Here is a 25,000-nt window from a genome sequence, read left to right as displayed (position 1 = left end):
CGCCACACCCCCTCCCCCACCATCCCCACACCCCCCTCATCCCCCACCATCCCCCACCCTCCAAGACCACAGGCAAAGACAAAAACACCCCAATACATCAATTGTTGCAACGTTGATCCTCCGTAGCAAGTCTGGATGTAATCAGCCCAGAACTGTAGAAGTAGCGCGACAAACACACACGCACACAAACCAATACCGGTCCGTAAATTATCGTAAGGATTACAACAACCCTTTCTCAAGACATTCATTTTAATGTGAATCGGTTATTTACCGCAGTAGTATTTGTATTTGAAATGAGCCGTATGTTGGCCCTTGATAACAAAGCAGTGTCGGCTGCTAGAAAGGTGGAGATCGCGTTCCATCTCTCGGTTATGTGGAGAGGAAAGCTGGCCTGCGGGGTATACCTGGGTCTGAAATGTTCCGAGAGCACCTTTACCCCAGGTGAGGGAAATTTGTAAGAAAATACGGTAAATACTGTACTTCATTTTTAATAAAATAATGATTTTAGACATCGTTAAAAAACAAAAAAAAAAAATACAGAAGTATAACGCCAGTGAAGCACTTACACATCACACTTGTACACAAATAAGATAACATTGAGTTGCAGTTTTGGATATGGAAGCTTTATTGATTACCATAGAACACAGCGGCAATCGGTATCATACATATCCATAATCGGTGGCCTCTTCTTCACCATGACTCACATGCTACGCCCTCTCATGCTATACATCATGGTGCTTGGAAATATTATGAAGGTGATTTGTGTTCTGCAGTGTTAAAGTATATACACAGTAATTCAATTTAAGTAAAAGTTGTAAAGAGGTTTAAAAAGGCATAAAATAAGTTATTTCCAGGTTTTACCACCTTTTACCCAGTGTCTATTACATCACCCTATTCAACATGTTACGTTAATTATCCGTGCCTGTTGCTTGTGTCCGATAAAACGTCCTTAAAAACAGTAAGTTTCCTGTTTGGAATGATTTTCAATTGTGTTTGACAGCAAACAAGAGTAATAAATAAATAAAATCTCACTCCTCCCTGCACATGTGCATTCAGGACAAATTCAGAGCCAAAGTATGGCAAAACAGCAGACTTATCTTCATATTCATGTTCCAAATCATGTTCAATATTTAACATTCAAGTAAAATAAGTTCATCCTCGATCATAAACTGATAAGCCGGACGTGAACCAATTGCTTAAGCCCGCTTTTCGCTTTGTGTATGCAGGGTAAAATAGACAGGATAAAAGAACAGCACCAAAGAGACGCATAAACCATACCTGTTGCATTTGCGGCAGTGGTGGGAACGAGGTGCCTTGAACCCCTGGCATATACTGCAGAACTGCAGGAAATGTTCGTCCTCCCTTTTGGCCTGCACAAGAGCACAGCCATGAGCTAAAGCAAGAAACCAAATAGGTACACGAGTATCAGCCTTGTGGTTTTAAAATGCGCAACATACATACTGTATAGGAGAACAGCAAAACTGCACTGTGGATCCATTTGAGCAAACTTAGTATAAAAAAAAATTAAAATTACAAGACTTAAAAAGTTTCATTTGTTGGGGCTATCGGTCAAAGATAATTTAAGCTCGGTGGTTAAATAAAAGGGTTTTAAAACTCACTCTGAGGATGCAAAATACCTGGCCCAGCAAATCTCATCTGCCCAGACTGATTGATATGCAACTCAGTTTGTATACATCTGCCTGGAGGGCCAAAACAAGGATCCAGAAACGTGCACAGAAGACAGAACTCGAGCACAAAACTTAAGCTTTGTCAATCAAACTAATTCAGATTCTGATGTACTATACTCTGTTACAGAGCGATGGTGTTACCAAAGCAGTTTCCCTGAACCACTCCAAACCCTCTCGAGCTCACCCTCCCAAAGTCCAGGCTGGTTGCCCACCTGCATGCATTTTTCACCTTGTTCTCCCAAATGTTTCTCTCTGTGTCCGCTGCCTTGTGCTCCTCACTTCAGTTTTTAAAATGCTTTGCCAATCAATACCTGATGTACTTACCCATGGACATTCATGATCTCTTCTACACTCGCTAATTTATTGCCGTTCTGCTACTCTGTGGACCATAGTTACTCCTTTTGGCATTTGTCCTCCTTGTACATGCACATGAGCCCCTACCATGTACAAGAGGTAGTTTGAAACTTGCTTCGAAAAGTTTGAAATGATTCATTCCTCAATGAGACTACACCCTTGTGTAAATTTTTTAAAGCAACACAAGGAAACCGACACACAGGAGGAGTCCACTCAGCCCATCAAGCCTGTGTTATCTCCACAATCTTGACAACCGAGAAGCACCATATACTCTGTACAAATTACTTTTTCTCCAAACTGTAACAAACAAACAAGAAAAAAATAAAAAAAATAAAAAAAATAAAACCTACATATTCCCACTTGATATGATACACGTGTAAAACAATTGCACATCTCAAAGCTGCAGACATCACAACTCAATCAAAAATGGCTATCAACTCTATCAAAAACCATTCCTGCCAAAATCATTCTACTCCCTACAACCTCCCTATTGTCATCAATCCCAAGTATTGTACATACTTATCTAAATCCAGTTAAAAAAAAAAAAAACATCAGCTGCCGCTGCTGCTTCCACTTTCTCCAGAAGACCATTGCAAGCATTAACTAACAACATTTTGTCAAAAAATACCCCTGATAACTGGGTATTCATGGACATCCCATCCGGGAATAGTTAACAAACGAGAACGGCACTCGGTAAAGCGCATACCTTTGCCAGGCTGAAGAGTTTACGTTTTGTATCCCACTCATATGCCGAATTCCCACCGCCCCCCCCTCCCCCCCCCCCGGGAGGAATTGGGACCACAGATTGGCAGACAAACTGTTGGAATATTGATCTTTCTACAAACTACAATTCTACAGATTGTACGAAATCTACAGGACATCACACTTTATTGAATAAGGTGTGATGTCCTGTAGATGATGTACAATCTGTAGAATTGCAGTTTGTTTTTAATTTAATCTGTGACATTCAATAAACTTTATTGAATGTCACAGATTAAATGAAAAATAAAGATAAATATTTCACTTTTTTATATAAAAAATATTCCATCTATAGTTATCTTTGACTTATTCTTGTTTTTTATTCACAGAATTTGGAGCCCATCATGAGTGTCAAAAAAAGAGGGTATGATGATTCATATATTCAAGATGGATTCACATCCATAATCATCAATGGAGAATAAAGGCCTCAATGTGTTATTTGTAGCAAAGCTTTGTCAAATGATTCTATGAAACCAACAAAGTTGAAGCAACATTTGCAGAATGTTCAGCCTCAACACAAGGACAAGGACAAGGACAAAAGCTTTTTTGAATGCCATGGGAATGCTCTCAAAAAGATGAAGCTGGATTCAACAGGGGCATTACAACAAATAAACCAAAAGGTTATTGAAGCTTCTTATGTCATAGCACTGGAGATAGCAAAGCAGAAAAAAAACAACATACAATTGGGGAAACTTTGATCAAACCTTATGCTCTCAAAATGGTGGAAATTGTGTTGGGAAATGGATTGGAGAAAAAAGCTTGCAGCAGTTTCACTATCAAACAGTACTGTTCAAAGGAGGATCAGCGACATGGCCATTGACATCAAGGATCAAGTTGTGCAGGAGATAAAGTCTGCAGCATTTTGCTTATTTTCAATTCAACGTGATGAATCGACTGATGTGGCATCGTGTTCCCAGTTGCTGGTGTTTGCAAGATATGTTCACTCAGGTTCATTTAAAGAGGAGTTTCTCTTTTGTTCTCATCTTGAAACAACGACCAAGGCCTCAGATATTTTGGAAAAGGTTTAATCTTTCTTTGAATCAAAAAATATTTTGTGGTATAATGTCTGTGGGTGCTGTACAGATGGAGCACCAGCTATGTTGGGGACAAAATCTGGATTTCAAGTTTGTGTGAAAAAGCGCGCTCCAAAAGTGAAAGGCATTCATTGTGTGATCCATTGTCAGGCACTGGCCTCAAAAACACTTCCAGCTCCACGAGGGAAGGTTTTGGATCAAACAATTCAAATTGTAAATTTTGTCAAAGGAGGAGCTCTCAACTCACAACTTTTCAAGCAGTTATGTATTGACATGGATGCAGGCCATCATTTGCTTCTTTTCCACACAAATGTTGGATGGCTTTCAAGAGGAAATGTAACTGAGCGAGTATTTGAGCTTAGAGACAAGATCAATTTATTTTTTGAAGTTCAGGATAAGATGGAATTTTTTGCCTGGCTGGATGATGAGGAATGGATCATGCGCCTTGCCTATTTGGTTGACATTTTTGAGCAGCTGAATAAACTGAATCTTCAAATGCAAGGAAGGAATACAAATATCATAAAATTCATGGATTCCTTGAAAGCTTTCATGAGCAAGCTGGAAAATTGGAAAAGAAAGGTCAAGATCAAAAATGTTGCAATGTTTGAGAAAGTGTCATCAATTCTTGTTGCTGGTGGTGAAGATCACGTTTTGCAGCATTTGATAGCACTGGAAAATGAATTCAGCCGATATGTTCCTGAACTTAGTGATGAGTTGGATTTAGTGCGAAATCCATTTAAATTGTCAGTTGAAAAAGTTAATGATTGTCAAGATGATTTTCTGGAGCTGAAGACCGATTTAGGAGCAAGAGATATGTTCGATGAGAAATCAATCACAGAATTTTGGCCCTTTGATGTGCGATTCCTACCCAAAAGTGGCAGAAAGAGCGATCCATGCATTGCTACCATTTGTGTCGACATATCTTTGTGAGTCAGGCTTTTCAACTCTGTTGCAAATGAAAAGAAGCAACAAAGTAGATTTTAGGTGGAAAATGACCGGCGTTGTGCTCTTTCAAGCACTCCTCCGTGTATCCAAGAATTGGCGAAGAAAAACAATCACAGGTTTCTCATTGACTGCAATCTTCATCAGAATAAAATGAATTACAATACCCTGGCATTCTATTGAACTTTTTGCTTATTGAAGTGTGCTTCAGTAACCTTAGTCTGTTCGGTAATTAGTTATGAATATTAAAAAAAACTACTTTATTCAAGTTTTAAAATCCATCAACATTTTCTATTGCTATGAAATTTGTAAAACTCAACTATAAAAATAATCCAAGTAAATGTATACATACCAATATAGAAAAAATAAAAGATCTTCAATATTATATGCATATTATTTGGAATGCAACTTTTGAGTCAGGCAACCTTGGAAAGGGGGAATGACATTCTGACATATGGTGAAAAGGGTGCATGGGGCAAAAAAAAGGTTGAGAAACACTGTTCTAAATAAATCCATAGCCCTTGCTTTTCTTGTAAATAAGTCTTTCTTATACAGAATCGAGACTCATGAAAGAAAGAGTTGACAAAGCGTAAATAGGACATGTAGTGGCCATGGGGTCACAGATGGATGCAAGAAGCAAGAGAATGAGCCAACAACAAAAGAGGAGAAAGAATAGAGGAGGAAACACAGTAACCTGCAAGAAGAGGATTTGGTTAGGTTGGGTTAATGGGGGTAGAGAATATTGCAGTTAAGGATGAGGAATGACCACGAGATGGTGGTGCACCACATATTTGAAGACTTGCTGGGAAGAGTGAGATTTAAAAGCTTCTGGAAGGTATTTCCCCAAATGGGAGAAAAAGATGAACAAAAGAGAGGAGGTATGTGGGAAGCATGGATTTTGGGAGTTTAACTAGGAGGGAGTGACTGGAAGAACGAGTGCATCCTGAAGGAGCTGGGATGGTCAGAGGGAGCTAGACCAGAGGATAGGCAGTACCACACAGAGGCTACCAACCAGACTGTGATGTCAGAACAACATGTCTTGGTATCTCCTGCAATGAGGAAGAAGCACAATAATGCTGAAAACGTCAGATTTTAAAGAATTCAGGATGTCTTCGTTGAAGCTTTCAAAAGTCCAGTTGAATTGACATCAGTGATTAACTGGCATGTGAGGATACTTGGTTTTATACAGCGTACGAGTTTCACGAGAGAAAATAAAATAAAATCTGTGCCCAAGTGCTGGAAAATTGGAAAATTGCAAACCAAATACATCCCACACACGTTTTGACATCACAGAATGCAAAAGGTAACATACTGTTACATGGAAAGGGGGTGAGGTGATCTCTAATTAGAAGGTAGTAAGTGTCGTGTGGTCGGTATGATTTGCGTAGTGTAGATTTACTCCTGTAAACAGGCAAAATGTCAGAGCAAGTCATCTTATTAAACATGACGCTGAGGCAGTATATGTAATTTATATTCAGGTTAGCACAAAATCTGTCTAAAAGGCAAGGCCAGGTGGAGGGTTTGTAAAACAATGGGATGAAGAAAGCACTTTCCTTAGTTAGACCATTAAAAACTATCGGCAAGTGCACATAGGCCATGGCGGCGAGATGAGCTGGAAAGACTTTTTTATGGCAAGCTCCGCAAGGTGGGATGGCGAGAACAAGGTGCCACCCACACAAACAGGCAGCCAATGACAGGACCCGTCGCTTGGAGAGGTGGGCCCAAGGTCCAGTAGGGTCAGACTGGAGAAAGAAGAGTGTAATCAGCACTGTGTACGACAGCGGACGCACCAGCCTTGATCTCTGAGGATCATTGTGCTTGGGAGATTGAATGCACAATATTGAGTTGCTTTTGTCGCTCCTTGCTTTTGCAGGCAGATTTGCTCCTCAACAAGCCCATGCTCGCTTGTCATCGTGGCACCTCAACCTGACCATGCCCATACAACCCTACGCCTGCCTCTCTCTACCTCGTAAGAGGCTTGTTTCTGAGGCGCATGGTAGAATAGGATTATTTCTCTATCTCCATGGACAAGTTTGTGAGTCCCCTCATTTCCAATTGCGTCCGTCGACTGCTTAGTTTGTTCCGTTCCACACGTCCAATTCCACCTCTTCTCCTCGTATTTATTTTCAGTACAAATAAACCTTTATAAAGCTGTTAGGAACATTTTCCCACTTTCTACCACCTGCACATGCCACTGCCAAATTTGGCTTTCGGTCGGGTCTGCCGAAGACCCATTGGAGTACTTAGAGCGCATTCGGAGTGTATATCAATGCCATTCTGGATTGAAAGAAGAGGGTGTACCATTTGCTCATGCATTCCTAAATGGTTTGACAGCCAAATTGCAAAACGAAATTAAGCGAGTGTGTATCGGCTGGGAATCGAAGGAGGTAAAAGATTTGAGAAAGTATGTGACGCATTGCCACTCATTGATAAAACAACGTTCTGACGAGACAGATGAAGCTGCATTAATGCTATCTCAGGTTCAAGGGCAAGGTGAATGCACCGGTGGAAGGAATGCGAGATATAATGCACAAAACCGAGGGCCAAACTATAACCGGGGGAGACCACAATACAGAGACCCGCGCAGAGAGGTCTGTCGGGCATGTGGGCAACCAGGTCATTGGGCCAAGGAGTGCTGGAACCGCAGAAATGGTCGAACTTATCATACGTACGGACCGGTAGAAGAGAGAAGAGGGGTACAATACAGAGATGGAGATCCATATTGCAGACAGCAGGACAGATGGGGAACACAGCTTGAGCAAGCTGGCTCATTTCATCCCACTGCACCTCACACCGAATTCCCTCCTCCTCCGCCACCCTCATTCCCACCTCCTCCGCCCTAATTTCTACCTCCTCCAACTCAAAGTTCATTTCAACCCCAAAACCCATTCGTTTTATGACAAAGAACAGAAACGTTAAACTTAAGTTGTGTTGCCTTTGAAGGCAACAAGGGGGGGGGGGTGTTGGGGAATTATTCCTCTTTTAGACAAGTGACCCTTGCTTCAGTCTTACTAGGTTAAAGTGGTTGTTTTTCTGCCTCTCTACTTTTCATTTATTAAAATTGTTAAGGCCTAAACCCTAGTGGTAATCTTGTATTTCTTTGCCACTTGTGGACGTTTGTTTAATTCTTGCTAGTCCAAGGTGACTGGTCTGATTCGACTGTACTTTTGCCTATATGCTATCAAAAACCCTCTCCACTCTCAAAATGTGTGTGTATAAATATATTGTTGTGGTTACCAGATTCGCAAACCACCATTCAGGTCCCTTAGGTGAGGTATCTCGGTAAGTGCATGTGTAGTTAGGCCCAAACCCGTTGTCTAGTGGGAATACATGTCATTTATGCGAGCTGCGACTCTTCAGGATAGCCGTTTTTCTTTTACTATCTTTATTTTGGACCAACCGCCATGATCACAACCACAACATCAACCACCGACCACAACCACCGCTTCACCACAACCGCCACGACCTTCACGCACACCTCACAACCGTAGCATCGCCACCGTTCTTGCCCCGCTGTGGGTACCGGTGTTGGACTCATGCAGAACGCGCGTCGAACAGCGTGTACAAAATCACGGATTTTGTGCTTCAAAAACGGATCAAAAACGACACACGCCCACTTTTTGCCGTCCAATCGGTGAGCGAGGGGCGAATTGGCCCCGCCCCCAGGGCGATCGATATATGCAAATTTGTGGATCAAAAAGCCTTCACGCCCACTTTTTCTCGGGCCAATGGGGAGCGAGGTGAAAGGTCAAAGGGAGGGGGTCAAAGGCGAAGTTACGGGGGGATAAAAGGACGGTGTTCGTCAGTAAGGAGAGAGTCGCAAAGGAGAACGAGAAGGAGTCGAGAACGAGAAGGAGTCGGAACGGAGGGGACGAGTGTGGAAGACTGGAGCCCGAAGCCTGCAGTGGCTGGAGAAGCTGAAGAGAGCCGGACGAGGGGGTGCTCGCGTCGGTGCCAGGAGCTGCACGCCCGAGGGAGGCCGGCAGCGCGACCTGGCCGAGGTGGAGACGCACACCAGGGATAATAAAGATCCTCTATACCCCGAGCATCAGCAACCCCCTCCTGTTTCCCCCCGCGCTGAGATAGTGCGACCAAGGGGGCCCCGTTCCCACCCCCTACCAGGCACTGTCCACGAGGCCCGCGGGTTGCGGGGCCATCGCCGCTCCGCGTCTCATCACCAGACGGGTAGGCCCGACCCGGTCTCGGCCTCAGGCCTGCCCCATTCTTGGGGGATTTCTTTTCCTTGGTTTTGGGTATGTGTTGTCGGCGCAGTCTGTGAAGTAGAATTGTATAAGTGTTGCCGTGTGCTCGGTAGTCGGTATTAGCTCTGCACTGTGTTTTCACTTTTATGTTTGCTTTTTGTGTAAATGGAATTGTGTTTTCTTTTTTTTGTGTGCATTTGGTGGAATTGTATTTGTGTGCTTTCCGTTCGTCGCGAATAAATGTGCTTTATTGTTGAACTGTTCTCCCGCTTCGCTTCGTCTTTTCCCCCATTGAATCCCCATCTTGCTTCACGTAAAGGGTTGGTAGTGGGCTGAATACGCCCGATAATTAATCGAACCGTCGAGGTCGACGATAACACCGCTCGGTTATTCTGATAGTACGGAACGGGTCGCTTAAGTGGCCCGTGTCCGAAGTCGACCTGCGGCGAGGTGCGATCGCCCGGTCTACCCTCCGCGTGGGTACTTAGGTAGTTCGAATTTGGCGAGCAACCCTATCCCACGCGGGGGCTGATTGGCTCGATCGCGGTGAGACCGAAAGGTCCACCCGTGACTGGTTCCCGGCGTTAGTCCGAGAGGGTCACGACTGGATTGTCCGTCCGGTGGGCGACGTGCCGCGATTCGAGTTACGTGGCCGTCAGCACGCCGGCGGGCGCGAAGACCGCAACACTGGTGTCAGGAGTGGGATACAAATTCATCGCCCTCCTCGCGGCACTGGTATCGGAGAACAGGAAAACGGGCTCTCCTGTCTCCGGCTAAATTTACGGGAATCGGTCCAGGGGTGAGAGAAGCGACCCCCGATTCCCTCCAAATTACGAGCGAGCAAATTAACCCTTCACGAGAAGCAAGATGGCGTCTCAAGGCGAGCGGGAGCCGGGGGTATTAGAAATGGATATGTGTAATAATGTAGAGTCCATGGTCCAGGATGGAATCCCCGAGCAGGAAATGTTGATTGTGCAGGAACACGGACTCGCCCAACTGAACCCAGGGCCCGAGGTGGGTGCGGCAGCGGCCGCGGTGTATGACACCTTCCCCCCCCCTCTCCACCAAGACCCTTCCCCAACCCCTGCCGAAACGGCTCACTTGAGTGCATCCGACATGGCCCAGCTATTCACCATGCTGGCACAAATGAATGCGGCAATGACAAATGAAATAAAAAACGAAATGAAAGGCATGAACGAAAAGATGGATACAAATACAAATGAAGTGAAAACGACGATGGATGCGAATACACAGCAAATGAGGGAAGAAATGAGAAAGCTACGGGGTGAGACGCAGAACATGGGCCGATGCCTGCAGGCGGGCATGAAGGCCGTGAGCAGGGAACTTAAAATGGCGACTCCACGTGTCGGAACAAACGAGCTGGAAGGGGGTGCAACGGCTGACAGGCCCGCGGTGGAGGCGGGTAAGGAAAAAGTAATTTGGGAGACAAGAGACGAGGTGAAAGTAATTGCGAGGGAGAGAAAAGAACAATTAATACGGAGAGCAAGGATGAGGTACGCGGAGATCGTGAAAGAGCAAGGAGTGAAAAACAGGGAAGGACGGGAGCGACTTAAAGAGAAAGCAAGGTTGACCTACATAAAGATAAGGGAAAGACGCCAGAAAGAAGCAGAGACCAATAAACACGATGAAGACGGGGTAAGTGACGCGCACACACACACGGAGGTAGTGGAGGATAATGGGGGTGAGCTGGCGGACTGGGTGGAGACCCAGTGCGAGCACCTGGATGGCCTCCTCCAGGAACGAGGGGAGGGAGTATGCCCCCTTGAGGCGAGTCACGACCAGGTGAGTTCGGTCGTGTTTTGCGAGGTTGAGGGGACGGGTGCTGTGGACGGGTGCACGGAGAGCTTGGGGGGTGTAGAGGCCCCGGAGACCCTTGTGGGGACACGAATCCCCAGTGTGGTTGTCCCTGTGTGTGTGGTGCAAGGTGTGAGTGCGTCCCCGTGTGTGGAAGCGACCCCGTGTGTGAGTGGTATGGTGGCGATGGTGCCGGAGTGTGTGCTTCCCAGCACGCCGTGTGTGGATGAGGCACCGTGTGTGGTAGAGGCCGTGGGTGTGAGTGAAACGGCCTGTATGAATGAGGCACCGTGTGTGAGTGAGGCCGTGTGTGTGGATGAAACGGCCAGTGTGGATGAGGCACCGCGGGTGAGTGCCCCCGCGTGTGTGGATGAGGCACGGAGTGCGAGTGAGGCACCGCGGGTTAGTGCCCCCGCGTGTATGAGTGAGGCACGGTGTGTGGATGAGGTACCGCGGGTGAGTTCCCCCGCGTGTGTGGATGAGGCACGGAGTGTGAGTGAGGCACCGCGGGTTAGTGCCCCCGCGTGTGTGGGTGAGGCACAGCGGTTGAGTGCCCCCGCGTGTGTGAGTAGTATGGTTTGTGTGAGTAGTGAGGCACGCGTGAGTGAACGGCCGAGTGCAAGGGAAACCGTGTGTGTGAGAGAGCGGTATGTGAGGGAGATGTCGGTTGGCATGCGGGAGCACGCAGCCGCGTCTCCCGGTGTGAGTTTAATGGTGTGGACTGTGTGCGTCGTAACACGCAGGTGTGCGTGGGTGGAATGGAGGCGACGACGGCGACATGACAGGAAAGAAAGCCGGGTAGCGGCTGTAGCTGTTTCGAGGACTGTGCCGGGTTCACCCAGCAGTGAGCACGCGGTTCGTGCTGTGCAACGCACGAGACCGCCACGTGCTCGCTTGCGAGAGTGAAGTCCCGGTCCGGAAACGCACGCGGTGGATTTGCCGATCCCGCGGACGGACAAAGTTTAGGCAGGTAAATGGATTTGGACCGGACGGGTTCTCCACGCGATCGTGTGTGTTAAGCTCCAACGGGCAAAGCACATGTGTTCGCGTGGGGAACCCCTCGAGACGTGGGGCTTGTGTTTTTTTATGCGCACGGTGACGTCATGGCTGCACGTGTGGTTGGAATCCGGCAGGAGGGGTATCCCGGCCGGATGGTACCGTCCAAGGAGGGACGAGGAACACGTGCAGCTGCATGACGTCACGGGCAGGTGTAAAGTGCGCGAGCTCTGAGTTGCCGCGCAGGTGCTGCGCATGAAAAAAAAAAACAAGCCTCACTTTCGGGTGTACAGGATTCCTGGGCAAGGGGTGAAAGACCCCCTTACCTGGGCACAGGATGGAAACTAGTTAGGGGGAAGGGTTAGCTTAGCTAGACCGACTTCATGGGGCAGGGGTAAGTCCTCATGGAGTCCGTGGAATGGATTAGTTAGAGGGATTGTAGCCAGATTTAGGTGGGGAAATAAAATGATTTATTTGGGGACATGGACAGACTTGTGAATGTGTAGAGGGGACGTAGCTAAGCTACGTAGTGTTAAAAGGAACGTGCTGTAGTTTAAGGGACGACGTGGGAGCACGAGTTAGTTAGGGGGTGCAGATAGAAGGATGGCAGAGTTCAGTGGTGTGTGTGTTGAAGAGTTGGTGAGTGAAGTGGAAGCATGTGCTTGGTGAGTGAGTGAGGCCAGCGGGTCTGTGTGTGTGTGGAGCGAATGGGGAATGCATGGTGCGATGAGTGATTGGGGGGAGGAGTGACTCCCGCCCAAGGGACCCCGGGGGCAGAGTAAAGTGAGTTAGCTGGGTTAGTCAAATTGAAAAATGGAGGTCGTTTTGTTGTTGGTGGGAAAGTAGGCTCGAGACCCATTTGGAGGGGTGCAGGAGCCCTGTTGACGGGCTTGGGAGCGTGGCTGCGAAAGGTGAGTATCGCTGAGTGGGTACCCCGGGCACCAGGCTAGTCGGCCGCGGTAGGCCATGGGCCCATGGGGGGCCGGGATAGAGTAGTGGGCACGGGTGCGCCTGCTTGGTGCGGGGGCCCGGGCGCCATTAGCCGCGTGGGCAGTGTTGTGGGCACGGGTGACCCTCGGAAAGGGACCCGGGAGGCCGGCCTGCCACGTGTGCGTTTCAGGGGAGGTGCCATGGGGGCACTCCCCGGTGTTAGGGAGCTGGTAGGCTCGGAGGCAGTGTAGTGCCCGGGGTGCCATAGCGGGAGATTCGGCAGAGGGTCGTGCCTGCCGGAGGGAGCCACGTGTCCCAGCCAGGAGACCGTGTGAGGGCACGGAGAGAAAATTGGGGGGCGAGGCCCGAAATTGTAAGGACACCAACACAGGCGACGGGAATCTGGGTTGTTAGAACCAATAGTTTAAGCGAGAGGCGCTTGTTGAAAGCCCCGGGGTAGTTTAACAGTTAAATGGTTAGGGTAGATTAGGAGATGTACCCCTCCGCACCATCCATCCCCTCGCTGTCGTTGTGGGCCGCTGGACCCACTTTGGTTAAAGATCGCCGAACTCTGGGGAGGCCATTCTGAGGCTTCGTTGGGCCTCGACACAGGACGTTAGCTCTCCCTTATTCCCCTCCGGGAAGGGAACGTAGGGGTTGGGAGTAGGCTAGGTGACAGGATAGGTTAGCCGAACAAGGACAGTAAAGGGGGTTAGGGGACGATTTATAGTGGGGAAGTAAAAATAAAAACAACAAAAAAATAAGTTGGGGCTAAATTGGGGTTTGACAAATTAAGGGAGTGGGTATGTACAGTGACAGGCAAAGGCGATAGGTTGGGAGGGAGACAGGTAGGTAGGTCCGAGCCCGCCTTCCAAGTGGCCAGCACCACCGCACTCCCTCCACCAACCTCCATTGAACGGCAAAGGCTGGCCAACTTCATCGGCTGGCCGTGTTTTGCTTCAAGGCGGAGGCCGGCCAACTTCATCGGCAGCTGTGTACTTCAAGGCCTGTGCCGGCCAGTTCATCTGCCGGCTGTGTTTGCCTGCAACGTTCTTCTTCTGCGGGCTGTGTTTGCCTGCTCACCTTTGCCATGCCATGCCCACTGCCCACGTTCACCAGCCCCGTTCAATTTTTGCTTTGCCCCCCCCCCCCTGTTCATTTCCATGTGCGCCAGGATCCGAAAGGCAACAATTTGCAAGCTGCAAGAACTGCCCTGTTGGCAGCTACAACACGGGCCTGCAGTGGCAGCCCGTGCACCGTGTTTGTGTCCATGCATCCATTCGTTGTGCTCATTGCGTGTGCCACTTGAGCTGGCACGGAGACTGCGTTTGTGCAGCCCATGCACCGTTGTGGTTCACTGCATTCAGTTCAAACCGTTCATGCATTCATTCGTTGTGCTCATTGCGTGTGCCACTTGAGCTGGCACGGAGACTGCGTTTGTGCAGCCCATGCACCGTTGTGGTTCACTGAGTTCAGTTCAAAAGGGAAGGCCTTGGACTGCGTGTGAGCAGCCAGCCACGTTCCCTGTCACCTGCATTGTTTTGAGCCAGAGACTGCATGCGGGCAGCCTGGCTCCCTGCTAACTGCTTTTCTTTTGCAGAGTTCAGTGATCCTGGGCCATGGTTTAGTGTAAAATTTGTAAGTTAAGGTAAGATGTACTGTAAATATGAGTGCGCCCCCGGCATGTATGTCTTAGCGCCGGCAATTTTATTTAAGTCGTCCGTGTGAGTGAGTTTGTTTAGATAGTTACGCAGCCCTCAGGTTATTTATTTTGGGGACACGAATACCATGAATGTCGCACTCAGGGATCCGTAGGTAAAGTGTACTAGGGGAAAACTACACATGATGGCACACGAAAATTTGACGACTCGGGACGAGTCTGTAAAAAGGGAAGGGGTAGTGTTGTGGTTACCAGATTCGCAAACCACCATTCAGGTCCCTTAGGTGAGGTATCTCGGTAAGTGCATGTGTAGTTAGGCCCAAACCCGTTGTCTAGTGGGAATACATGTCATTTATGCGAGCTGCGACTCTTCAGGATAGCCGTTTTTCTTTTACTATCTTTATTTTGGACCAACCGCCATGATCACAACCACAACATCAACCACCGACCACAACCACCGCTTCACCACAACCGCCACGACCTTCACGCACACCTCACAACCGTAGCATCGCCACCGTTCTTGCCCCGCTGTGGGTACCGGTGTTGGACTCATGCAGAACGCGCGTCGAACAGCGTGTACAAAATCACGGATTTTGTGCTTCAAAAACGGATCAAAAACGACACACGCCCACTTTTTGCCGGCCAATCGGTGAGTGAGGGGCGGGTGGCCCCGCCCCCAGGGCGATCGATATATGCAAATTTGTGGATCAAAAAGCCTTCACGCCCACTTTTTCTCGGGCCAATGGGGAGCGAGGTGAAAGGTCAAAGGGAGGGGGTCAAAGGCGAAGTTACGGGGGGATAAAAGGACGGTGTTCGTCAGTAAGGAGAGAGTCGCAAAGGAGAACGAGAAGGAGTCGAGAACGAGAAGGAGTCGGAACGGAGGGGACGAGTGTGGAAGACTGGAGCCCGAAGCCTGCAGTGGCTGGAGAAGCTGAAGAGAGCCGGACGAGGGGGTGCTCGCGTCGGTGCCAGGAGCTGCACGCCCGAGGGAGGCCGGCAGCGCGACCTGGCCGAGGTGGAGACGCACACCAGGGATAATAAAGATCCTCTATACCCCGAGCATCAGCAACCCCCTCCTGTTTCCCCCGCGCTGAGATAGTGCGACCAAGGGAGACCCGTTCCCACCCCCTACCAGGCACTGTCCACGAGGCCCGCGGGTTGCGGGGCCATCGCCGCTCCGCGTCTCATCACCAGACGGGTAGGCCCGACCCGGTCTCGGCCTCAGGCCTGCCCCATTCTTGGGGGATTTCTTTTCCTTGGTTTTGGGTATGTGTTGTCGGCGCCGTCTGTGAAGTAGAATTGTATAAGTGTTGCCGTGTGCTCGGTAGTCGGTATTAGCTCTGCACTGTGTTTTCACTTTTATGTTTGCTTTTTGTGTAAATGGAATTGTGTTTTCTTTTTTTTGTGTGCATTTGGTGGAATTGTATTTGTGTGCTTTCCGTTCGTCGCGAATAAATGTGCTTTATTGTTGAACTGTTCTCCCGCTTCGCTTCGTCTTTTCCCCCATTGAATCCCCATCTTGCTTCACGTAAAGGGTTGGTAGTGGGATGAATACGCCCGATAATTAATCGAACCGTCGAGGTCGACGATAACACCGCTCGGTTATTCTGATAGTACGGAACGGGTCGCTTAAGTGGCCCGTGTCCGAAGTCGACCTGCGGCGAGGTGCGATCGCCCGGTCTACCCTCCGCGTGGGTACTTAGGTAGTTCGAATTTGGCGAGCAACCCTATCCCACGCGGGGGCTGATTGGCTCGATCGCGGTGAGACCGAAAGGTCCACCCGTGACTGGTTCCCGGCGTTAGTCCGAGAGGGTCACGACTGGATTGTCCGTCCGGTGGGCGACGTGCCGCGATTCGAGTTACGTGGCCGTCAGCACGCCGGCGGGCGCGAAGACCGCAACAATATATATATATATATATATATATATATATATATATATATATATATATATATATATATATATATATATATATATATATATATATATATATATATATATATATATATATGGGAGAGGTTCATTGAGGGGTAGTGTACGAGGGTGAGAACCTGAACTGGTGGATAACATTAGAAATAAATTGTACTAAAAGAAAAGAACTACTTGTGGACATTGATTTATTGGTGTCTGTGATTTTATTAACAGGATTTTAAAACCGAATCGGCTAAACGTTAAACGAGAACGAGTTAAATAATATTCCGCAACAACTTGAAGAATTCTACAACGATCACTACGAGGTCAGGTCAGGTATGGGAGCATGTGCCAGAACAGCGCGTCGCTGCGTCCACTTTCCGTCGGTACTCCAGGGGCCTCCGTCTGGCCATCCCCCAGGCTCCGACTCCGACTCCTCATTCAGCACCTCGAGGGCCCCCAAAAGGATGTCTAAAGTCTCCGCAAAGATGACTGCATCGTCTGCAAAATCAAGGTCCGAGATCTTGACATTCCCAAACGATGCACCGCAACTTGATCTCTCCGACATCCTCCCTAAAATCCAGTCCATACAAGTGCTGAAAAGTGTGGGGGCAAGTACACATCCCTGACGAACTCCAGTAACAACTGGAAATAAGTCAGAGATGGTACCACCACACTTCACAGCACTCTCAGTACCAGAGTAGAGTTCAGACATCAGATCGATCAGTTTTGGTGGCACCCCACGAAGACCAATAATCCTCCAGAGGACATCTCGATTCACTGAATCGAACGCTTTACAGAGATCAACATAGGCTGCAAGCAGCCCCTGCCGAAACTCTCGTCTGCGTTCGGTGAGGACACGAAGTGCAAGGATACGGTCAATCGTTGACCTCTTTGGTGTAAAGCCTGACTGCTCTGGACGCTGGTGCTCAAGCAGATGGTGGCGAACCCTATCAAGAATTATCCGAGCAAAGACCTTGCCCGGCACTGAGAGCAGCGTCACCCCTCGGTAGTTGTTGCAGTCTTGGCGATCAACCTTCCCTTTCCAGAGAGGAAAAACAAGGCCCCTCTTCCAGTCAGTTGGGATGATGCCTGTGTTCCAGGCAGAGCACAAAACTGCATGCAACGACACGAGTGCAGCATTTCCACCAGCCTTGAGAAGTTCGGCATGGATGCCACAGATCCCTGGAGCTTTGCCCCGTTTCAACTGGTTCACCGCAGCCCGTGTTTCCACAAGCGAAGGTGGACCACAGTTCATTTGAGGGTCGGCAACAGGGATTGTAACACCCTTGACGTCCAACTCGACAGCTGGGGGATCAGCCTGGTACAACCGCTCAACGTAACCGGCCCAGCGGGCCTTCACTTCAGACTCCTCTGTCAAGAGCCTACCACTCTCTGCTCGAACTGCAGTGCTCCGAGGGATGGGCTTGGATGAACGTAATGCGCTAATTCCCCTGTAAGCGGGACGAGAATCACCTGTCCACAGGTGATGCTCTACCCCCTCACAGATTCCTCGCACATAGGCCTCCTTGTCCACCCTCAGTGCACGTACAGTTTTACGCCTCAGCTCCCTGAACAGCTCAGCTCTGCCATTCAGCCTGGCCCTGCGACTCTGATCAATGGTATCCAGTGTCCCTCGAGAGACAAAATTCTTCTTTGCCCTGCGGTGAGTTCCAAGACATCTACTGGCAACATCAAGGACGGTGGTCTTGAAGGCGCTCCACAACTCTTCAGGACCCCCCAAAGCACCCAGACCCCCTAAGTGTCCACTCAGCCTGTTCGCAAACTCCTCAGCTACTCTCTCATCCCTGAGCTTGGCAACATCCAGCCTAGGCTGGGATGGTACCATTCTCCAGGATTTAAGGTGCAGCTTTAGAGTTGCTACAACAAGCCTGTGGTCAGTATTGAGGAACTGAGCACTCCGGTAGACCCTGCAGTTCTGGATCATCCTCCAACGACCGTCAATGAGGACACAGTCAATCTCCTTTGCCACACCGCCAGCGTTGGAATACCAAGTCCAGCGATGAGCTTGTGGGTGCTGAAACCATGAACCAGCCACCCTAAGTCCATGACTTCTTGCAAAGTCAAGAAACTTAGTGCTATTCTGGTTCATAGTTCCTGACCCATGGGGACCAACACACACCTCATAACCATCCCTATCAGTTCCAGTCGATGCATTGAAATCCCCCAAGACTAGAAGTGTATCTCGTCTGGGGCACTGATCAACCACAGACTCGAGTGTGGCGTAGAATGCATCCTTCACGGTGAGATCACTCGCCTCAGTCGGAGCATAAACAGAGACCAGGGAAATGACACCTAAGGAGTGACGAATCCTTAATCTCATAATACGCTCGTTGACCAGTGTTACCTCAATTATCATTGGGGTCAGCTTATTGGACACAGCTACAGCAACTCCTTGGGTATGGTAACCATCAGAGCGACCAGACCAATAGTAGGTGTAACCACCCACCATTATCTCGCCGCAATCCGGTCTCCGAACCTCAGAGAGAGCTGCAATCCCGATGTCCAAACGCTTGAGCTCAGATGATAACAGAGACAGGTGATCATCCTCTCTTAGGGATAGGACATTCCAGGCACCCACCCGAAGGGACCGCCTCAGGTTAACCCAAGGAGACCGCCGTCTGGTGGACGACACCTCAGCACCACTCCGACACACTCTCCCGCAATCTGACCCAGGGATGTTACCCCGTGGTTTCCCTCCGATCAAAGATTGGGGGTCCCGAAGGCTTTGCCCCAATCCCGTCATCCGGTGAGCTGCCCTGCGAAGGGAAGCTGCACAGGAGGTACTACGAGGTGCCAGGAGAAAAATCCACATCAAGGGTATCGAGCAGATCCTTGTATTTTGTAGCTCGGTCATCTTCGTTGAAGAAGGCTTTCCACTGTAACCTTGCAAATGCCTCTTTCAGCAGCTGCAGTCCTTTCAGGGACCTCACATCGTTTTTTTTCTTTTTTCCGCCTATGACAGATTCTACAACATTTACTGCAAAAATGCAACTCTCTATCAGTATGTTTTCTGCTCCACTGCTCTTTATGTACTTGCCAATGCAACCCAAAGCAACTTTAGCAATGTGGAAGGAACCAAGGCACAGCACGATATTCCCAAACTCATTTGGATGGACCAGCTGTATCTCACGCGCTATGCGGTACACTCCTTCATCACAGGTCACAGGAAGCTTTGGCTGGTCAAGGAATTCAAGCACACTTTGAAAATTCTTCATAGCTGTGAACACAGAAACATCGTCGGTCACTGGGTACGGAAGGACAGGTAGAAATCCCACATGCTTGAGGGGTATGTCCTCAACACGCAGGGCAGAGTTTGCAGCGCTCCATATAGGCATTGTTTGATTCTGAGGTCATGTGCTCAGGTGTCGATGGTCAGTTTTGCATAGGTCCATTCTGCTTAACAGCTATGCTATTTCCTTTGTGCCAACATTATTCAGGAGATCCTGGTTGACTGGATGAGATGAGAAGGGAAGAAATGATCACCCCCTTCTTGGCAGGCTTGTAGAATTTTCTCAATGTCTGGCACTTCAGTTCAGCAGTGAATGTCCGTGACCCATGCTGAACATCTGTTTCAGACAGTTTTTGCTTGCGGGTATGAGATCCTCCCTCATCTTGAAACAAGACAGCAACTGTATCGTGGCTTCCAACAATTCCAGACAGGTTTGCCTCGTCATGGTCGAAATTGTCAAAAGCACCAATAGTGAATATTGCTTTGTCAAAGTGACTCAGAAATGGGACTGTATCTGAGCTGCTCTCAGCGGTAAAGGATGCCATATCATTATGGTGGCGCAGGAGCTCATCATAACTTGAACATAAGCCAAAGCAGTTAAAACTCGTAATGAGAGTGGCACTTTTGCACAAATCATATATGGCCTGGCTGTTCATAATGTGCAGGGGAGTTCGCTTTCTCCCACGATGTAAATCATGATACATGATTTGGAAGAGACAATGCATTTGTCTAGATCTTGACTCAGAAATACCAGCCCATTCATCTTTCATGTCTTTAGGCCGATCATCTTCATCGTTTGGAATGCGTGGACCCGCAGTGAATTCAGTCGGGTCAAAATTATACAGGGTAGCCATAAACTTAAGCAAGGGTTCAGGAACTGGTACAGCATTCCAGGAAGTCCTCAAATCATTAGCGTCACAAAATCGATCTTGCAGGTCAAAATCTATGTCTAACAGAGACTGCCTAATGATATTAGCACACTGCCTGATGGGATCAGTAGATTTGATTGTTTCTGCCATGACTTCAGTTGTAACTCCCTTACTGAAAAATAACCCAGACCTATTCAACTGCTTTGGCTGTGAGAAACATATCTGATCTGAAAAATGGTTGATGAGAAGAATTTTCGCCTCTTGGTTAGTGACACTACCCACTTCAAGATGTTTATTCATAGCATCCCTAACAAAACTAAGTTCATATCCGTTACCATTTGCAAGACCTGTTTCAATGTCAGATATGATATTTGTCCAAGCCTCATTCTTATGGTTGATGCTTTTGTCCTCACTGCTTTTGTTTTTAAAGCATTCATATTTCAGAAGATATCTGTTCACGCATTGTTTGTGGCAGTCTAAATCTGCTCTGAAAACTGCATGAATGTCCTGGAGATCACAAGTCCTAGTGTAAACATCGTCCTGCATAAACACAGCAGCTTCAAGAAACTTTATCGCCCTATTTGTTTCTGAGATTCGATATTTTTCAAAGTCACCTCGATGTTTCACAAACCCACATACTACACATTTCTTGTGGTATATTTTGCTTTCGGGTGTTGGGTTTGGGCGTGCACCTACGCTTGATCGACTGGTGCGCTTTGGAGTGCTATCTGCTGAGACATCAGCGCCCTTGCTGGCAATTCTGTCTAGGTGGGACTTCATAGTGTAGGCCTTGTAACACGAATTGCTCATGTGATACACAAAGTCTTCCTGACCTAGGACCTTCAGCCTCTTGCTGACGATGTCGTCTCGAATTGGTGATGCATCATGTACCCGCTTACGACATTTTTCGGATCCTGTTGTACTTTCTGATCTATCTCGGGTCTATCTAGGGTGAACAGGTGTGACATAATAACCATTTAAGTTTCCCAACAGAAAATCGTTTAAGCGGTGGCCAAAAAGTGATGAGATTGAAAGTCGACCGCTTTCCATTCTCTGTCGTTTTCATTTTATTGCAACAAATTCCACTTTATTCATATGATTGTGTTCCTTGGCACCTATGGTGATGGGATAGACCCTCAGAGGGTAAAATATGGATGTGGCATGTTCTGTGGGGCATGTTTCAGAGATAGGTCACATTTTCACTTGACCCAAATTTTCGTGACCTTTTGACCTCTCGTGACCTGATTATTGAACCAATTAACCTAATTTGCATATCATATGAAAGAGGGTCTCAAGACTGACATTTTGAGGGGTAGTTTGTGTTTCTAGGGTGTAAGACGGCAAAGTAACAGTCGTTTTCATTTCCACTACCCCCAATAATTGGCAAGACAATTTCTGTCGGAACCCCAAAAGAGGCACCATTTTCGCACTTATTGCCGGGTTATGGAAATGGTAACCAAGTTTTTCTGTTAAGGGAAGTGGTCAACTTCAAAATTCCAGTGGGTGACTTAGGGTACATTTTTGCACACGAGGACCCCCCAAGCCGATGCATTATTTGTTCCTCCGCCACTGAAGGTGAAGGGGGGTTATGCCCCTGCCTGTATGTCTGTGAGGATATCAAAAGCAGGAGGATGTATTTGGCCTAAGGCTAAGGGCATGTAAGTGGTTACCACTCTGTTTCAAAAATGTCAAAAAATGAAGTTTGTTCCATTGCCTTCTCACTACATTTTCCTGAAAGTGTAAGTCTAACTGAGTTCAGAACAAAAAACCGTTTAGCTTAATTACACATATATATATATATATATATATATATATATATATATATATATATATATATATATATATATATATATATATATATATATATATATATATATATCGAAATATGATACTTTGAAGAAGGGGTACCTATTCTGATGGTTTTGCGAGTTTTCAATGAAATTACCTAATTTTTCTTCGTTGGCAAAATAAATGAAGGTCATAGTATGTAACTTATTCTAGCAACTAATCCAATAATCAAAATACCAATTTCTGGGATTATTAAGAAATAATACATACCTTTTTTTATTACTGCTCTATTCAGTGACTGTCAGATGCTGAAAAGCACTAAAAGAGAGATTTATCGAACAAATTCTTGGACCTAAATTTTAAATTCAATCAATTCTGGGAGTAACAAAAAGCTCTCTAAATTCTCCAAAACTGTTTTAACTGCCTTCTAAATTAATAAAATATTTTTTAAATACCTGGAAAAATATTTTTAAAAAATTAAGAAAATTAATTTTTTTTATCAAGTTAAAAAAAGTGTGACGTGCAGTCGGACAAAAATGTAAAATTACTCGAAACCAAAGCCATGCACGTTTTCAATATTTTTTTATACTATTATATCTATATCACTGTGCCCCATTTGTAAATAAATTTTAGTGAAAATAATCTGATGAACAGAAGAATAAAAGCATTTTTTTAAACGTGACGTGCAGTCGGACATTTGGGTTGGAAAGTTCGGTCAAGCCGCTGTAATTAAGTATCCACCCGGATCATCTCAATTGTTTTTACATTGATTATTGGTAACAAGTTGAATAATTGAAGACACGTAAATATGAGTTATTGATAAACTAGTCATTTTGTTAGGGGATTTCAGTCCCAGGCTCTACAAGGGCAATAAAACAAGAAAAAATAAAAATATGCCAGAATGTGCATATATTATGCGAATCCACCACTGACAGACACAAATGCTGATTTTCTCAGACGGTGGGTGACAACCTTTTGATTAGATGAGAAATTTCATACAGAATGTTTTATATGTTGTATTTTTGCATGGTCTAATATAAGTCATATTTTGAGGTGAACCAAGAAAAAAGGCCAATACTGGGCATGTATATTCAATAAAAATCCTGTGGATTCAGTAATATACATCATAGACCCATGAACCTATATATTTTAAGGTCCTATGGAACACTGTCTGTGCAATGAACCAAATTTCATGACCAGTAGTAGTCTTTGTGACTTTCAAAAATGCCACTCAAGTCAGGGTATGCCCTAAAATAGGGGTGGTAACCACTTGCATGTGCTTAGCCCTAAACTTGGTGGACAGGTTGGGTGTGTGACAAGGAATAATTTATTAGATTTTGGTGAACATGTAGATACTATAATTACCTCCACCACCGAAGGTGAAGGAGGTTATGTTTTCACCCCTTTCTGTTGGGTCGCTGAAATAGGTGACCCTTATTGTCAGTAATTCTGTCTGTTTGTTTGGATGTTTGTTCGTTTGTCATCAGCATAATTGGTAGTAAACGCGGGTGGCTTTTGACCAAACTCGGGTGGTAGGTACATCTTATGACCTAGTACTTTGGAAATTGTGATGGTTGCGAGGGACGCTTTGGTTCCCGAGCAACAACCGAAAAACCTTCAAAATCGGTACCGTTCACGTGAAATCAATTCCGAAGCCATTATCCCACGTAAGGTTATGAAATTTGGCACGAATGATCTACAGGTGATCCTCTATCAAATATATTCCGGTTTTTGTGATATATGGAATACTTTACCCGCAGCGCCCTCTACAATTAGGGTATGCGTGAAAATTGAAGGCCGCCTAGTGACCAGGTGAGTGCATCGATAAGAATGAAACTTTGCAGGTTCATGGTACTCAATGAGTACTACAACTTTGCCTCAGGACATATTGACCAATTTGGCTTAGGTCAGGGGTCAAATGTCAAATAGTGCAAAAATCGATAATATGCAAGAGCTGGAGGTGCCTTCGCGCAAAATGCTACTCCTCCTAGGGTTATGGTCGGATGGTCATGAACATTCACACTAATCGTCTGGAATACATTGTGCACAAACAATCGAGCCGGATTTTCGATTTATATCTTTGTTCACCCACAGCACCCCCTCGAACTTTGGGGATTTCCGATTTCAAACCGCATTTTCGGAACTTTTCATTCAAATGGATTCTGAGTAGTTATCAGTAGATGGAACTGGATGAGATTTGAAATGCATAATCTCAAGGTGATTCCCTATCTGCTATATGACATCCATTTTGCTCTATATCTTATAGTTTCCATGCTCGGCGACCCATCGCCGCCTACTGGTTTGTCTGTCTGTCTGTCTGTGCGGAGAATATCTCAAAAAGTTGTGGACACAGGTGTGTGACAAGGAAGAATTGATTAAATTTTGGTGAAGATCCAAATCCAGATCTAGATTCGAGTTATTTAATTTTTAAAGTGATTCTTCACCATCGATAGGGTCAAAAAACGATATTTAGCATGACATTTCAAAAATGTATTGTGCCCGATATGTTCTAGTGGATCAGGCATTACGTGGCGGAGGTATGTGCTCCACAGAGTGCCCTTCTAGTTGTTTTTTTTTTTTAAGTGATTCTTCACCAATGAGAAATGGGGCCAAAAACAATGTAGCATGATATCTCAAAAAGTTACGGACAGATTCAGATGAAACTTGGTGGACATGTTGGGTGTGCGACAAGGAATAATTGAGTCGATTATGGTGAAGATCAGAATCCAGATACGAGAATTTTCAGCGATTCTTCACTGTTGAGAGAAAGGGCAAAAAAAAAAAAAAAGACAATACATAT

The 25,000-nt window shown here is 46.6% G+C and overlaps 1 protein-coding gene across 2 annotated transcripts in view; it reads right to left on the bottom strand.

The window, feature by feature from the left end:
- The window catches only part of ZDHHC6 (zDHHC palmitoyltransferase 6), a 50,932-nt gene that overhangs the window by 24,864 nt on the left and 1,068 nt on the right, over positions 1–25,000 (bottom strand). Inside the window, exon 2 of one of the 2 annotated variants that reach the window (XM_085882756.1) lies at positions 1,279–1,393. In XM_085882756.1, the coding sequence (XP_085738882.1) occupies positions 1,279–1,393 (115 nt within the window). The remainder of the gene's footprint in view (positions 1–1,278; positions 1,394–25,000) is intronic. The other variant, XM_085882757.1, reaches the window with a different exon arrangement.

The sequence above is a fragment of the Eptatretus burgeri genome, chromosome 5, assembly GCF_056783735.1.
Source record: "Eptatretus burgeri isolate ZD-2024b chromosome 5, Ebu_testis_v1, whole genome shotgun sequence".
NCBI classification, from domain to species: Eukaryota; Metazoa; Chordata; class Myxini; order Myxiniformes; family Myxinidae; genus Eptatretus; species Eptatretus burgeri.
This window is presented reverse-complemented; position numbering and strand designations above follow the sequence as displayed.